The sequence below is a fragment of the Trachurus japonicus genome, chromosome 4, assembly GCF_045865225.1.
Source record: "Trachurus japonicus isolate A0001 chromosome 4, Traja_1.0".
NCBI lineage: Eukaryota > Metazoa > Chordata > Actinopteri > Carangiformes > Carangidae > Trachurus > Trachurus japonicus.
Window position 1 is genome coordinate 12,434,091 of NC_140910.1, and position 17,733 is coordinate 12,451,823.

Sequence of the window (17,733 nt, forward strand, 5' to 3'; positions counted from 1 at the left end):
ATCACACCTCAATCAACTGATAGCTATAGACTGGCTATGCTGACTCTGGTCTTCTTCTCTTAAGTACCTTGAGATGGATTTGATACTCTGCGACTTCCCGGACCTTGGAAACAAAATCATGGACAGATTACCGTCTTGCTTTTGCAGCTAAGAACAAACAGGGCAGCACTCGATGTGTTAATGCCCTACTTTTTATTTTATTTTATTTAGGTAAGAAAATTTAAGCAAGGCAAGGTATTGGTTAACTCTTACAATCACACATTATGCACAGTAGGATGTTCGGGTCAGACTTGTCGAAACACTCGTTTGGAGAAGCCTCGATGTTCATAGGGTGAAAAGTCATCATTTCGTAGTATTTCTTGACTCAAATAGTTCCGTTTGGTCGCCGTGTTTCGAAACCGGATGTTAGTGTTTCATCAGTTTTTAAAAATGAAAGTTGTACATATTATATACATATAACAAACATATCCTCCGGTGCGATCCCTGGAGGGTGGAGCATATGTTACAATGTAGTGAACACAGTCTGTACATGTACGGATGTTGCATGCTTGTGACAAAGACTTTCAAAATAAACCAGGCAAGGCACATCTGGGCTTGTTGAAACAACACCCTTATCTTCCAGTTAGACACTATTCAAGTTTAACTTCCACACAATTACATTTACGCCATATTGACAATATAAGAAAACTCAGGACATATAAACCATAAAGAGCAAAAATGTATAGTTTTGTCTAATTAGGGTGGGATGAACTACACAAATTTACTCAAGTACTGTACTTAAAAACACTTTTAATGTACTTGTACTCGAGTATTTCCCTTTAATACTATTTAATACTTTAATACCAGTTTGCCCTCCTCTAAGAAATACAATGCAACAAGGGAAAAGTGAGATTATCGATCAGTATTTTACTGGTGAGCCTACGTAGGCCACTACCGCTGTGCGCATACCACAGTGTATGGCGCATACAAATCGGTGGGCGGGTTGGATTGGGGAGTCTCTCGTCAGCCAATCAAGAGTCTCCGCTCCGACCAATCAGGTGACAGGAGAGCTTCTCTTCCTGTTTGGCCAAGAGATTCATTATCGGGTGAGTAATAATAACGTTTATCCTAAAATGTAGAAATTGTTGTATAAAACCACCACTGTACTGAACTAATGCATATTATTGTATTTGTAAATATATATTTTGTTGTGTTATTATAATTATCCTTTGGGAGCATGAACAGTTTGGATTACCTTTGTGTCCGTTGTGTGTTTTGTGTGTGTTTTGTGCGTATGTGTGCGTGTTACAACAGTGCGGCCAGTTAGCCTAACTGAAGTGCTAGCAGGCAGGTTAGCATCAGAGACGGCAACACTGTGGGGACATTAATGCTCTTTATGGACAATAGCCCTTACCTTGTTTTTTTTTTAAACAACTTCTCTCACACACACATCATCCTGCGTCATAAGCCTGACGAATAAAATAAGCTGTTTTTATTTTACACTTGCACGAAAGGATATCATGGGAGGCATCAAACAGGAGCAGAGTGATGCATCGCAGCAGCCCAGAGCCTCACATTCAGCCGATCAGCCACAAGAAGAGGTGAGTGCTGCTACATCTAAACACGGTAAACTGGCTCACATTACCAGGTTTACATTTGCTTCCTCATTTGACTCATCACACAGGCTGTCCAGTTTTGAATTTCACTGAGCATTTTGTTTGAGGAGTTTTACTATACAGTTTGCTGCATGCTCAGTTCCTATTATTAGGCTCACGAAAAGTAATTCATTCTATTACAACAGGCCTGGAATAAATATTCATTTCAAGGGTAATACACATACAGAAGGAGACAAAATATTCATTTTAGTCAACTTTTAAAAATAAATAAATAAATATATAGGGAAGTTGACTGGATGGGTGGTGGTTATTATTAGTCATACATGTATCTCGACATGGTAACTTCTAGTAAATAACTAAAATTAAAAACTGAGGAAATACTCCTCCATATCCTTAGTAATCATTAGTTTAATAATGCAAACCTACATTTCAACAGCATCACAAATTGTAGCTTCATAAATGTTTTGTATCGGACTATTTGTCCATTTGTGTTGTTGTATCAATTATCTATTACTTTTATTGGTCATAATGAAATTAAACAGTTTTGAGAACTGAGGCTAAGAGAAGCTGCCAAAGTTAATTCAATTTTTCTTACTCCTGTATAAAGGTGTTTCAATTCTTTTTGGGTGTTGGTTGGATTAAAGAAGCAATTAAAATGTGCAATTTAATTTACAGTGTAATTTACTGACATTTGCCCCTGTTTCTCCTCTCTGCAGCCTAAGAAGAGAGGTTGGCCAAAAGGAAAGAAAAGAAAGAAGGTGCTACCGAATGGTCCCAAGGCACCAGTAACAGGATATGTCCGCTTCCTGAATGAACGGCGGGAACATATGCGGGCCCGATATCCTGACTTACCTTTTCCAGAAATCACCAAGAGACTCGGAGCAGAGTGGACAAGATTAGCCCCGAATGACAAACAGGTAACTGTTCACACATACACCGATCAGGCAAAATATTATGACCATTGCCTAATATTGTGTGGTGGTCCGTTTATACTGACACCTTTCTATCAGAACCAGTATTAAAGTGATAGTTCACCCAAAATTCAAATTTTATCATTATCTACTAACCCTCATGTGGACTAAGGGCTGGGAGAAGTTTCAGAGTCCTCCGTGCCTTCTCTGAGTTACAGCGGGGCTCCGTGCAGCACTGCATGTCCATATGACGGTTGCGAACGGGGCTCAATTTTCTTCGTCCAAAAAGACACACCAAAAAACATCCAAATACCTCCACACAGCTCGTCTGTAATGTCCCTCTTGTATCGAAGCCCCAACATGAGAAATTCTTCCTGGTCCATCCAAATCTCGCCTCGAGATTTGCACCGGTGTCAATGCAAATTGCGCGAGATTTGGACGGACCAGGAAGAGCAGTGCTGGGAGCTTCCGCTACAAACAAGCTTGAAATATAGACTTATTTAATTTTTTTCTGAACAATTTCTCATTTTGGGGCTTCAATACAGAGGGACATTACAGATGAGCTGTGTGAAGGTATTTGGATGTTTTTTGGTGTGGACGAAGAGAATTGAGCCCCGTTCGCAACCGTCATATGGACATGCAGTGCTGCATGGAGCCCCACTGTAACTCAGAGAAGGCACGGAGGACTCTGAAACTTCTCCCAGCCCTTAGTTGACATGAGGGTGAGTAGATAATGAATGAAATTTGAATTTTGGGTGAACTATCCCTTTAACTTATTATCTTTTGAGCAACAGTAGCTTGTCTGTTGGATCGGACCACACGGGCCAGCCTTCAATGTGTATCAATGAGCCTTGGCTGTCCATGACTCTGTCACTAGTTCCTTCTTTGGATTACTTTTGATAGATCCTGACCACAGACCGGGAACACCCCACGTCAGCTGCAGTTTTTGAGATGCTCTGACCCAGTCGTATAGCCATTACAGTTTGGCCCTTGTCAGTCTAACTCAAATCCTTACACTGGCCATTTTTCCTGCTTCACCTGTCAGTGGTGCAATGTTATACCTGTATATATTTGGTGAACTGGGTTAATTATGTGTTTATTACGGTGCCATTTGGACAAACATTCATAATGACACATGGAAATACAGTCAAGAGTATAAATGCTGGTGTTATTCCTGTACTTGATCTTTTCTACCAGGAGCATTATTATTTGTCCTTTTCACCTCTCCACTGTTTTCTCCACTTAGATTGTTGGAAAATCTATATGCACAATGTTTTTTTTGTTTTTTTTAATGGTTTCAAATATTTACACAAAACAGATTTCTTCCCCTTGATGAAATATCAACTTAATTTGTGTATTGACAGCGCTATCTGGACGAGGCAGAGCGGGAGAAGGTGCAGTATGCCCAGGAGTTGAAGGAATATCAGCAGACTGAAGCCTATCAGATCACCACTGCTAAGATACAAGACAAAAGAATCAAGAAAGGTTACAGTTAATTTTTACTCAACGTTAATGTTACTGCCTCTAAAATAACAGTCATTTCACAGGACAAATGGCAAGACACGGTCTTATTCCATTATTGTTCCATCTGAGCTATATTGGACAAACATTTTTCTCTTTCAGAAGACACTCCATCTGTAATCATCAGTAATGCACCAGGGTCCTCTTTAACAAAGGTACCCATCAATATACTCCACACTGTATATTTATTGTGCAATGTTATTGGTGTATATATTGCACACAGCTAAGTTGCCCATTGCTGATTTTCTCTCCCCAGGCCTCTGAACTCACAAGTAGATTTGACATCCCGATCTTCACAGAAGAGTTCCTTGATCAGAACAAAGGTAACCAGGGAAAGAAAAATGGAAAATGATAATTCTGACAGTTTCAAAAATGTAGCCAACCATATTGGCTTATAGGACATTAACTCTGTAGGTTACATGTTCCATATAGGTCATCATTTTATACTTGCGCAATTTTTATTAATACTTTGCTGTGGTTTCAGCTCGTGAGGCAGAGTTGCGGCGGCTTCGTAAGGCCAACATTGAGTTCGAGGAGCAGAATGCAGTGTTGCAGCGGCATATTAAGGACATGTACAATGCTAAAGAGCGTCTGGAGGCTGAACTGGGGCAGGACGAGAAGCGCACCCAGGCTCTTCATCAGCACCTGTTGGCCATTAAACACACACTGGTCAACAGTCTCTCCTCAGTCCCCCTGCCAGGTCAGCAGTCAGAGGGAAGGCCAATAGAGAGTAGTACTCTTAAATGAAAGCAATATAAATCTGATTTTCCTTCTGAACAGGTACAGGTGAGACGGCCTCTCTTGGGAACCTGGACTCATACTTGAGTCGTCTCAGTGGAGTGCTGGAGGGAAACCCCCACAAGCACCGTGCTCTGCTCAGCCAGCTTTGTGAGGTCCTCTCTCATCTGGATAGGTAACTCAAACCTCTTCAACACGTACGCCATGTGCGTCACAACATACAAATCACACATTTAACCTGTTCAGGATGTCTTTTCCTCTGAAAATATATGGCTACACTAGATTTCAAGGCCATGTACACCGAGTGGCATAAAACATGGAGACTATGCAAAGGGAAGTTATAAAGGAAATTGGAGAGAAAATCAAAGGTTGCTCAGATCTAGACTGTTTATGGCTGAAGTGGTGTATTGTAAAAAAAAAAAAAAAAAAAGAGAGGGAAAAAAAGACATTTTTATATGCGGTGTAAGTGGCCCTCCAAGAGAGCAAAAAATCTGAGTATTTGAGTAAGCTGTTGCTGTTAAAGTGTCATTGTAAATGGTTGAGATTAAGTGTTGTGGACAATTATTCATAAAATGTTAAGTAAGTATGCACTTAGACTTAACCATCACTTTCTGTTGTGTTTTTAGTCGAGTAGAATCAGAATTTATTATCAGCTCCAACATATTTATTTCCTTAAGTAGTCTTTGCTACCTGTCAGCAAAGATTACCGAAAGAAAAGAGGCAATATAAGAAAACAAATGTTACTGGAACTATCTCAGACATGATTATTTTTGCTGTCACTCTCAAGTCTTGAAGACTGTATCTAAAGTGTATGTCTGAATGTCACGTTTTCTTTCTGTGTGTTGTATTTCCTTTTCAGTGAGAAGTTGTGAGAAGACTTCATCCAGAGACGATTTCATTCCTGCATTGAAGGGACATGTGACGAGCTCAGTGGTATTATGTCAGGTCAAGTCAGTGCCATTCAAAAACAATACATGTGGATATCTCAAGGTGGTAAAGGCAAGGGAGAAAACACTTCAAAACACCACAAACACACATATCTACATGCCTCTTCATGAATATATGTATTCTGTGGAATATGTGTATTCAGGCACAGTATTTTTTGTGAATGTAAAACTGTGTGGCAGTCGAGGGTGTAATGTAATTTTAACCTTTCAAATGCCTCAAGTATATTTGAATTGACCCCAGCTCTATTGTACAGCTCTGTAACAGCAGTTACCTTCGGACCACGACCTGTCCAATAAGATAAGTCCAATATCTAGTTTACATGAAATGCCTGTTGGCCTGTGGTGGGTGGAAAATGTGTATGTTGTGTTATATTTAGACTGCATGGAAAAGAAAAAAAAAGAAATGGGATGAGGATAAAAATAAAATGTAAGGGGATACATGTAGGAATTTACCTTAATAATTGCAGGTTGTGGGATAGATAAGCAGTTTCATGTGAAAATATTATATATTTGTGTACATTTGTATTTTTTTGAAATATTCATTAAATCATTCAAATGTCTCCAACAAAACATGAATTTGTGCACTTCTACTTTGTATGGCCTTACCATTTAAACCCAGCAAATTTGAGTGTTTTGGTACAAATGAAAAGTAACTATTAAAATGTGCATTTGTATGATACTGGGCCACTGGCCCTACAGCGCTCTGCAGATGCAAAGGATATTGTGTTCAAGCAGGGGGAGCTGTTGGCCTACACAGGAGGAAGTAGCTGTGATTTGAATCTAGGCAATATCAGCGTGTTTGTTTATGGTTGATATTTTGCCATTGGTAAAATGATAAGATTGGGAAGATTAATAGCATATTACTAATTCTATGTTTTTCGTTTATCTGCACTCTGTAGTTCTCAGCACCAACAGTTCATCTGCTTTTAGTTAAGTTACCATTTAAATCTATCACCTCACCTAAGGAGGCCAACTAAGAATTATTTTTCATAGTAAGTCAATCTATACATTTATTTATCTTTGATTACTCAGTTGGTTTATAAAATGTCAGTGATAAATGCCCATCACAGTTTCCAAGAGAACACGGTGATAAATGGTTTAGTTAGACTCTAAGGCTGAAACCCAGTGTATTGAAATGTCAAACAAAATTTAAATATTTTACAATCTGGAGCCATGAAATATTTTTACCTGAAAGATTACTTCATTAAATATATGCTTAACGGATCCACTAAACAACCAGCTGTCTGAACTACCTACCATATAGACAGCCTACCTATAAATATTGTATCGCCTACATATATACTGTATGTCTGTGCATGTGTGTGCTGTACACCATACACTCGATTCCCTGTTGAATTTGTGTGTGCAGTACAGAGATTAAACAGCCACAGTACCTGAGAATCCATACTTTTTATTCTCCGTAGGAGAAACTAGCTGGCAGTGTACCAGGATCATATTGTTCAGAGCAGTAGTTACTGTCACAGTGTTTTTCACTGGACTCCTTACTGTTGATAATTCTCACATTAGTCGACGATGCCCGATCGTGCCTTAAAATAATTTCCACAGAATATAGAGGGAGAGGGTTTCAGTTTCTCTATTGACCACGCCCCCCCCTCATCCACACACCGCCATCATCACAGCCGCGGCCGCCGTCCTGACGTCACTGCCAGGAGCTGTCCACGCAGCGGTGGTGCTGAAGCTGAACAAGATGGCTGTGTGTTGGGGAGCGAGGAGCTGAGAGAGAAGGTGTAAGGGTGGGTGGGGGGGAAGAGCCTCAGTTTTAGACAGACACGCCAAGGAGAAAAAAGAGAAAAGAAAAGACGGAGTGGTTTGCGACTCTGACGTCCACCCTCCAAGTGTGAAGACTTGTTCCTGACCGGCACAACGAGCTCTGCCAGGCCCCGGGTCTGAGACCGACGGCAGGCTTCCTCTTCTCCAGCCCACCGAGGCTCTCCCGGGTTGAGTCCTGTCTCCTGCACACATTAGCTCTGTTGAAGGAAGCAAGTGAAGAAGCTGGACCGCGAACTAAAGACGCATATAAGAAATGTCATTGCTGTGTGTCGGAGGTAAGAGAGAAACTAACATTTTGTTTTCACTTTCCTCCAGCGTCTGTTGGAAGAAGCTGGCTCCAAGTCGAGTCTTGAAGGCTTGTCGGAATTTACCTGTAGGCGTTAACCATTATACACATAGGTCTTTAGATTATTTGGTAGGTTCATTTATTCTCCCTTTAATGTGTCACGTTGATAAAGCCTACTTCCTGTCACCTTTGCCAATTTTGCATATTCCTGGTCTATTTTTGTTTTTGAATGTCAATCACCCTGAAGTGATCCCCCCTGCTGTCTTCTATCACAGCTTGGATTCCCTTTTTTTTTTTTTTTTTTTTTTTTTACATAAGCTGGCATTGCCACAACAGCTCTATGCGTTATTGCACAGGCAAAAAAAGGCGTGTGCAGCAGCCTCAGCCTCAGGGTTTCTTTACATAGGGTTTGCCCCTCAAAATCACGTGATGCAAAAATATCATTCTCCATATTGATTAGGCTCTATGATTACAACTACATCCTGTTCAACTTCTGAATTATTCAAGATTCCTCAACTGGTTTTCACATTGGATACTGTATAAAGGCTCTCGCAGGGTGCGATTTGCCCGGGGGGGGATCCCCCCCCCCCCCCCCTCTGTTTTCGATGTCCCCCCCTCTGGTCATTTATTATTATCCCCGGTGGGGATACGTGTTGTCCCCCCCTCTGGTCAGACAGAGCCTACTTTAGATCAAGTCTATAATTTGAACCGTGAGCCTTCTCATCCCCCCTCCAGTAGCGCACAGCGTCTCCCAGACCGTCATGTAGCCCAGGCTACTGTCAATTCTCAAAAAAAAGGCGAGAGATGCCGGTTGCACTGGGTCGGGTCTGTCTCCAGGTTTGAGCAAATAAAAGCCGGTCTCAAGCCGGGTCTGTTTCTATATGCTTAATGTTTGGGTGCAACAAAGTCACTGTTAACAAAATCAACATCTAATCTGTCCCTTCAAAATAAAGTTAGTGACGTGTCTGTTTGGAGCAGCTGCTGACAGATGTGCAGCTGACAGTGACAGTTTCCTCATCACTAAACCTGGGCCACCATCCGATCCTTCCTCGGGACAAAGTCTCTTGGACATATATCGTACATTCTGTTTTTCCTCTCTTTAACCGTCTCATTTCAGTTTTTGCCGGTTGGCCATCTGGTGCACCGCTGTTTCTCTCTCGCGCTCGCTCACTCACTCACTCACTCTCGATGCGCATGTTATAAAACAAAATACAAAGGAAAAAAACACAGATGCGCAAATTGAAATGACCTAGTAGTCTATTCAATGACCACAGCTGATCACAGCTTGTCGTACCACACCTGTTACGTCTCTATGAACACAACTAGCCTACAGTCTATCTTTTATTTAGGCTATTTATTTTTGCCGCGGTCCGACCGCATCGGGTCCAGGGTCAACACTGGTCGGACCTGGTCGGGTCTCCTGGTCATTTGCTCAAACTTGGAGCCAGACCCGGTCCACTAGGAGACCAGAGTCTGGTTGAGAACGGTAGTTGTCAGGTGCGGAGGTAGCGGGGGACAAAAGTGACTATAAACTATCCCCCCCTCTGTTTTTTTCACAAATCGCACCCTGGGCTCTCGACTTAGCATTGGGCTGAAATATGACTGCTTTTCCAATATCTCTTATAGGCTACAGTCATTGGTGCTACGACTGTTGTCACTGCAGTCTATGGTGTGGTCTGTAATGTAGTCTTTTTCCAATTATCAAGTGGATCCAAAAGAGATCTAGTGTCTTCACATGTACACTATGAGCTTATTACACGTACAGGCAGAGAGGACCTGTGGTCATATAAAAGATGTAAACTTGTGTTGATTTTGCTTGATCCTTTGATTCTTGATTCTTTGAAAAAAAAAAAAAGGTCCCCTACCTCTGTCTGGAATCAATTAAATTGATTTGCATACACGTCCAAGGGGAAATCAAATGGACAGATTGTATTAATGTAAATGCTTCAGGGATCTTCTTGTTCCACCTGAATAACCCCTGGTCATCCCCAGTTCCCACTTTGAAAACCAAACATTTAAGTCACTTGACCTATATACAGAAGCAGATTCAAGCAACTATCAAGAATTAGGAAGACTATGTTTCTTTATACTTTCCCTCTCAGACTTACACTGATTCTTAGCCAGAAGTTCTCTTTGTGTTTTGGCTTAAAAAGAAAACCAATATGTTGTTGAATAAATATGACACTTTAACAGACTTCTTTTTTTTTTTACGGAAATTAATAAAATCACATCTGTCAAAGACTCAAACCAAAAGTTAATTTAATTCAACCCCAGAAAGATCAACTTAAATTCCTGCTGAAATGTGTGCTCGTCTTTATCCTGTCATTTGATACCTCCTGGAAACCCTCAAACAAGTTTGACCAGAACTGTTTTGCAGGTCTCTAAAATCAACCCCTCAGCCTAGAACTAGGAACACATTTGAACTGTGCACTCTGAGAATTTGGGGCCAGTTTAGGCAGATTTCCTACGCTGGCACTTGATAAATGCAGAGCCGGATTTGTCTGGGAGCAGCAGTGACGGAAAAATGAAAAAGGCGATTTCCTCAAGCGCCTTGTTCAGACTTAGGGAGAGGATGCTGCAGCCCTCTGGTGTTTTTTGAAGAGGATGCTACTGTGTGTTGTTGACACCAGTGCTAGAGCTGATTGCACAGATGTCAGGATTGAGATTCAGGCTCGTTGGTGGCCCCTCTATGTCCTGAAGCTTTGTTGGCATAGCAACCCCAATGGTATTTTAGGTCTCCGCTGGCATTTTCTCATTAGTTTCTACACACTGTTATAGGCCTGCAGCTAGGTTTATATTGATATTATATTTTTTCACAGTGGCTGTAAAAAAGTGAAGTAATAAAAGGGAAGATGATGGTACCATGAGTTAGGCCGATATAAATATTGCAGTGGCAGTCCCTGGCTAGACGTGTGTGTGTGTGTGTGTGTGTGTGTGTGTGTGTGTGTGTGTGTGTGTGTGTGTGTGTGTGTGTGTGTGTGCGTGTGTGTGTGTGTGTGTGTGTGTGTGTGTGTATGTGTATGTGTGTGTGTGTGTTCTACTCTACATCATGTCTTGTGTTGTTAGCCGCAGTCTTTGAAATATCATGTGCCATAGAAGCTGAATGAGCGTATTCAGGTCTGGCAACCCTCCTATCACTGTCACCTCCTATGCAGAGATGGCAGTTCAGATGTGATAACTTTCTAACAGAGCGAGCCATGAGAGACATCCTCATTAGTGTCACCTTCTTTCAGTAACATCTACTTAGGACTATTTACATATGTATTCAGATCATTAGGGAGGAATCTTGGTGGGAGCAGGCAGAAAAGTCCCACATTAGAAATGAATATCATTTAAAACCAAACAGACCTCAGCTAGCTCTTTGTCTTATTACCATTTCAAACACATTGCTGTAATAATAACCAGGGTTATTGGAAGTGTGGAAATAGTTAGAAGCAAAGGCTGTACTGTATACTATGTTTTTGTTCTCTGAAATACACTCATATATCATGGCTTTTTACCTTCATTTCAGTCCATCACGTGGCAGATTTAAGTTTCGTGGCAGCTAAAGTTGAAGCAACATTATCAACATATTCCCCCAGATACACTTCAGATGTGTGACTCAGGTTTAATGGGGAAAGACTGTAATGACCTCTCAGTCTTTCTAACTGTTTATTTTTACTTGATTGTGCACTTGAGTCATTTCTCCTTTTTTTATGATATTTTTTCTAAGAAATCTCCTCCCTGCATTTCCTGTCTCCAGGTTGATATCGTTGTTCTCTGTGTCAGGATAATTGCTCTGAAGTATGGGCTCTTTGAAAGCTTTTGATTGCAGAACCTCATGAAATAAACGCCCCTTTAACTTCTTTGCACCAGGGCATGAGTAAATGCATTTGTCAAATTTTGCCTCAGCAAAGAAAGAGAAAACGAGATCCTGTAATTACTGTGGCAGGGAATCAACATTTTCTGTTGAGGATTTGCAGAAAACATGTAACACCTACTCCCTTTCACTCTTTCCTCTCTGCTCTAACTGCAGCGATGGTGGTTTAGTCTTATGCCTGTGAGCTGTAAGTACCCTACCCCCCCTTTCCGGCACCCCCCACCCTTGTCACACTGAAGTGGTTATTTTTAGTGTTGGGGATGCAGCTCGCTCTGCCCGCATCCGGCTGCACAGAGAGATTAATGGAGCACGAGAGAAAGAGATAGAAAGGGAGCACACGTGCATACTTGCCACATGGCAGGAGGGGCTTGTAGGAGCGAGCGAGTGATTGAGAGAGTGAGAGAGGAGCGATGACTGGGTGATGGCGAGAAGAGGACAGCGTTTTGAGAGGGAAGGAGAGTGTTGGCAAGGGTGCAGTCGGGGTGCATCTGTCATTTAAAGTCTGTTAAAAGCAAAGGAAAAATCCATTTCCAACGTCTCTCTTCTTGTCTAACGTATATTCAGTGCTTCCTTCCAGATGAACCTTCCTTTACCCCTTAGGCGTGACTTGCCTTGTCAGCAGCTAAAATATCAGGAAGGGGATTTTACTTTGAAGTTGGCCAAGAAGCACATGCTCCCCTGCGCCGCTTATACTCCGCCACCTGCCTCATGAAGCTGAGATATTTAAATGATAAGCGTTATCCCAAGGGTTTGCTTGGGTTATGCTATTTTTAGAAGCAAATTTGTCCACAATGATTATCATACCTGCTCGGCTCGGCTGTCACTGACTGACGACGTGCTTCCTTGTTAGCATCACATTTGCAACCACCATAATTTGGAGGCTTTGCTTGTGTTTGTTTATTCAGCTCTTTCATGGCTAGACTAGTTGGACTGTGGGTCATACATTATAAAGATGCTCTTCCATCTAGTCAGGGAGGGTTTTAATGTCTTCTTGTTGAGGGCCAATTAGATTGATTTTGAATTATGCTTAGTCCTTGTATTTTTTTTTTTTTCTTAAAATGTAACACCAGTGGAAAGAGGCAATCAGCAGGGATTAAAACCCAGAGCTTTGAATATTAATACCTCGCTGTTGGACATGGGGATGCTGGGCATAGGCAGGGTGCAGGATTGAATGAATAATGAAAAGGCTTTTGACGTCACTGTGGTTTTAAAAGTCAGTCTGGTACCTCCGGAGAGAAGTCCCTGTGTGGAGGAACTGGCAGTGGCATCTCAACAGAGCCTCGTCTATTGTGTTAGACAAAAGGCAGTACTGCTCAGTCTTTTATCCAACCCCCCCCCCCCCCCCTGTTGACAACCATGCAGGAATACATACACACACACACACCTACAGTCAGAGTGGCCACTCTCCTCCCTGGCATCACCTTTTACTGTCCTTCTGGCCCAGTGACTCACAGACCCTGACGTCTCCTGATGAACAGATGCAGTCTTTCATATTGAGATCCTGGCATTCTGCCTAAAGAGGATAGAAGAGTCTCAGGTTGAGAAGACCCCCAGCACCCCCCACCCGCCTCCCTGAGCCCCCTCCCTTGCTCTAAAATGCCATGCTCCTGTGAATCACCAGCCAACCATACTTTTCATGCGCAAAAGCTACAGGCAGGGGTCTGCCATGGCCTGTAGGCTGAAGTCACATGACACTGAAAGCGTAGGCATGAAACAAACCTCCATGGATTCACTGTGTGTTATATTTATGCTATTAAAATGTGAAATCTTTGAACGGTGTCACGCTCACTCTCACTTTTACCACAGCTGGACTAAAAACTGATTGTTTTCTCTGTTTGTTTACAGTGAAGAAAGCCAAGCTTGATGGACCCCAAGGTGAGTCATGACCTATGACCTGTAGTCCAGTCATTTTATGAGAAAAGGTTGAACAAATTGCAACAGAAGCAAACTCAACTGATTTTGCATCCTCAACATGTCCTGAGTGAGGGAAAAAAAACCCCGAAGAATCCCATTAGGGGAAAGTTTCGAAAAACACCCAAACATATCCCATTTATACGCATATAAAACATTTTTTTCACATGAATAAGTTAAAATTTTTAACCTTTAGAAATCTCCATGAAAATTACTGAGTTGATTACTTACATTAAGACAAACAAAAAATGTATTACAAGTTTTTTGAAATTCTTTGTTAACATGAGCAAATTTGCATAAATTTGCATAAAATCCACCATTTTGACAGCACATGTATGAAGTTGCTGTGGTGGTATCGGCATGAAAATTGGAATGAGTTGACTCCATCGGTCAACCGACAAGTTGACCACTGTAAATTTCTAGATGACTGCAATTTTTCAAGACAGCCACATCCTTAGTAGAGCAGGTATGACATGAGCCAACAGTGCATAATCCAATTACGTATGGCTAATTTGCATACATACAGCACCTGATCTAAACATTGGGTAGAGCAGGTGAAAATTCATTCATTCATTCATTTTCTATACCGCTTATCCTGCACTAGGGTCACGGGTGAGCTGGAGCCTATCTCAGCTGACTTTGGGCGAGAGGCGGGGTACACCCTGGACAGGTCGCCAGTCTATCGCAGGGCTAACATATAGACAGACAACCATTCACACTCTCATTCACACCTATGGGCAATTTAGAGTCGCCAATTAACCTAACCTGCATGTCTTTGGACTGTGGGAGGAAGCCGGAGTACCCGGAGAGAACCCACGCATGCACGGGGAGAACATGCAAACTCCACACAGAAGGGTCCCAGCCGGCCGGCGGGTTCGAACCCAGAACCCTCTTGCTGTGAGGCGGCAGGTGAAAATGTCTTGTTCAATCTTAATAACATATTACAGTTAAAAAACTTAAGGAATGGAACCAATTTAGGCTACCCATGAGCATTAATAGAGGCGGAGCATGTCATACCTGCTCTACTAAGGATGTGGCTGTGTTGAAAAATTGCAGTCATCTTGAAATTTAAAGTGGTCAACTTGTCGGTTGACCGATGGAGTCAACTCATTCCAATTTTCATGCCAGTACCACCACAGCAACTTCATATATGTGCCATCAAAACGGTGGAATTTATGCACGTTTATTCAAATTTATGCACATTTGCTAATGTTAACAAAGAATTTCAAAAAACTTGTAATACATTTTTTGTTTGTCTTAATGTAAGTAATCAACTCGGTAATTTTCATGCAGATATCTAAAGGTTAAAATTTTTACCCTATTCACGTATTATTACTATTACTATTACTATTTGTCACTTGCTCTGAACACTCACAGCATCATAACTTTTTGTGTTTTCCTTTTTTTACAGAGAAATTTAACACATACGTGACCCTGAAGGTGCAGAATGTTAAAAGCACCACCATCGCGGTGCGCGGCAGCCAGCCGTGCTGGGAGCAGGACTTCATGTTGTGAGTGCTTCTTGCCCCCTCTCATGTCTCCGACCTCCTTTTTTCAGCGCAGCACGCCTTTCCACTCTCAAGTGTCTGTCTTCTTCTTTGACTCTTGCTTATTTGTGGGACAGCCCTTGCTGCTGCACACTTGGACTCACAGTTTCTCACTGTATTGCTTACTCTCCACACCCGCCTGTTTCCTTCTCACTGTGCCTGTTGTGTAAAAAAAAAAAAAAAACCTCTCTCTTTATGGATCCACAGAGTTATGATTGTGGAGATTCGGAGGTCTTTTCACACAGTCCCCTGATTGACAGAGTATTTTTTCTTTTGCATACACCCCACTGAGGTCAGGCAGGTAGCAGAGATAGAATCACAGACAAACAACTGTATGCATTGTATTGTGGGTAATGTGGGCATGTTTTTCATTTTTAAAACTGTCCATAGTATCCTGGTGGTCTATTACTGTAGCTATCAAGCTCTGTTTAGATTTCCCAATGTTGTGCTGGCACAGTTATACAGCAGCATTTTGATATAATCCGATACATTTTTAACACATGTGCAATTAAACAGAAATATACATATGGTCTATACTACTGTGGTAAGTACTTTCAAATTGTTTTCTTTCTGTCCGTGGAATGGATACCAATGAACATACACATTAGGACCTCTTTTCTTCACACAGATGTTGTGTAAGTCAGAACAGCAGGGTCGGCTGTGACGTTTCTACCTCCTAAAAGCTGATAGTTTTGCCCTTTATTTCCCACTTTTTGGGTGTGTTTCTTTCTCCCTTTGAAGAGTGTGGAAACTGCGAGGAAGAGGGTTTTCTGGCCCATCTTGGTTTCATAACATCTCATAACTTCAGAATGTGAAAAAACCAAACCAAACCAAACACAACTGATGAAAAGGGTCGAAGGTTTTTATATTTAATTTACTGTAACAACACTGAACTAAAAACAACTTATTCCTACCTCTCCGTCTTTTAGATCTTTAATTCTCAGTTTTCTCTCTTCTTATTCTCTTCTCTCCACTTCAGCCCCTCGTTCCGCCATTTTCCATATTACTTCTCCCGATCTCAGTGAAACAAATAGATGCATTTTCATATCAAAGCTGTGGCTATAATTAGGTTTGACTCACTTAAGAGGGGCTTGAGAAGAGGCTCTGTTTGACGTTGATTGGTTCTTAGCGAACTGAAAATCTGCCAGTCAGACATATGGTCATATACAAACCCCATCTAGTCCTGATGAGTTTCTATGTTGTGTATACTGTTTATGACTGTTGTTTGATGGGAAAATGGGGCACAGAGTTCAATAACAGTTATTTGTCATACTGAAATATAGATTGTCTCTGTTGTTGCCATATCTGCGCTTTCTCTTTATATCTTGCCAGCGGCCTGGTTGACAATCACCTTCCCTTTTCCATCCTCATGCTGAGTGACTCATTTCCCTCAGAAGATTGAATCACAGTGCATATCCATCTCCAGATTTAAAGTGCAGCTCTTGATGGCATATGGAATATATTTCTGTTGAAAACCCTCTGTGCTATGATACTTCTACATACAACTCTGCCTCAATTTTACTATGAAATTCTATATTATTATAATCTCTTTCCTCTTTTCTTATGTCCTCTTGTCTTTTAATCGACCTCTTCCTTTTTCTGCTGAGCAGTGAAATAAACCGCCTGGATCTGGGTCTGACAGTGGAGGTGTGGAATAAAGGGCTGATCTGGGACACCATGGTGGGCACCTTATGGATCCCCCTGCATAGCATACGGCAGTCCAATGAGGTACACAGCTACCTTTTTTTCTTTTTTTTCCTCTTTGGATTTAAAATTACAGACCACACAAACTGTACAGTACATGCAATTATTAAACTAGCCAAATCAAAATATAGCTTATGAATACACATAACTTTTAATGCTACCTGTAATTAGGTCATTATGTAAAACCAGGAAATTGCTTTGAGCTTTTTTTTATTGGTGTCATCTCATTACTTTCAGCCACATTGCATTTTGAATTAGCTCTGTTTTATGTGTGTTTTTGTCACGTTTCTATTCCCCTGGTTGTAGCTAATTAAAATGTATGGAAAATGAAATGGGCACAACATAAAACACTTGGCACAAAGTATAACTGTGCAGCCAAATGTGACTCAGAGGTATGGTGACCCAACGGGCCTTTTCACACCATGCTCAGTTTTTTTTTCCTCCATGTTGAAAAGGGACTATGTCCTGATCACTCAAATATACAAGAATAACAATGGTCTGTAAAGACTACGTGCTAAAACAGTTTTGTTAATTATGGACATTATGAAGACGTTACAGTGGGAAATTAATACCTTGTGAGGAAAAAAAAGATTTTTTTTGTGCAAAGTCAGTTGGAATTAGTGAAATAAGTCACTTAATCAAATTAGACATTATGATGCATGGTGGAGAAATTTCCTTATTTCAAGATGAAGCAGTAAATGGTTCCTGTCAGATTCCTGTCACTATTTGTTTAGCTCAAAGCTGATTGTTCCCAGTGGTGATACATGTCTGGGTAAACTGGGAGAGACGAGGTTCATCTCAGTTGTTATTTTTTTCCCATTTTTCTTTTATTTTTCGTTTAGAGAAATAGTTCTTTTCATTTTGGGAAATACACTTATTGGTATTCTCGCTGAGAGTTAGATGAGAAGATCAATCAAGTGCGA

General features: G+C 41.2%; 2 protein-coding genes across 8 annotated transcripts in view; both read left to right on the forward strand.

The window, feature by feature from the left end:
* The first annotated feature begins 1,006 nt into the window (after positions 1–1,006).
* On the forward strand, positions 1,007–6,116 carry hmg20b (high mobility group 20B). Of its 3 annotated transcripts, none has more exons than XM_085773969.1 (9): positions 1,007–1,085; positions 1,494–1,580; positions 2,312–2,512; positions 3,871–3,991; positions 4,133–4,182; positions 4,284–4,350; positions 4,512–4,727; positions 4,808–4,940; positions 5,625–6,116. In XM_085773969.1, the coding sequence occupies exons 2-9, from the start codon at positions 1,500–1,502 to the stop codon at positions 5,635–5,637; spliced, it is 882 nt and encodes a 293-aa protein (XP_085630095.1). In that variant the 5' UTR covers positions 1,007–1,085; positions 1,494–1,499; the 3' UTR covers positions 5,638–6,116. The 3 variants fall into 3 exon arrangements, with proteins under 3 accessions (XP_085630095.1, XP_085630094.1, XP_085630096.1); XM_085773968.1 differs by having other exon boundaries at positions 1,008–1,085; positions 4,130–4,182; XM_085773970.1 differs by lacking the exon at positions 5,625–6,116 and having other exon boundaries at positions 1,008–1,085; positions 4,130–4,182; positions 4,808–4,944.
* Positions 6,117–7,371: 1,255 nt separating this feature from the next.
* unc13a (unc-13 homolog A (C. elegans)) overlaps positions 7,372–17,733 on the forward strand; it is a 49,812-nt gene continuing 39,450 nt past the window's right edge. For 3 of the 5 annotated variants that reach the window (XM_085774033.1, XM_085774034.1, XM_085774035.1), the window contains exons 1-4: positions 7,392–7,778; positions 13,494–13,523; positions 14,971–15,070; positions 16,717–16,834. In XM_085774033.1, the coding sequence (XP_085630159.1) occupies positions 7,757–7,778; positions 13,494–13,523; positions 14,971–15,070; positions 16,717–16,834 (270 nt within the window). In that variant the 5' untranslated portion in view covers positions 7,392–7,756. Of the gene's footprint in view, positions 7,779–13,493; positions 13,524–14,970; positions 15,071–16,716; positions 16,835–17,733 lie in introns of all 5 variants that reach the window. The other 2 variants (XM_085774032.1, XM_085774031.1) reach the window with 2 other exon arrangements.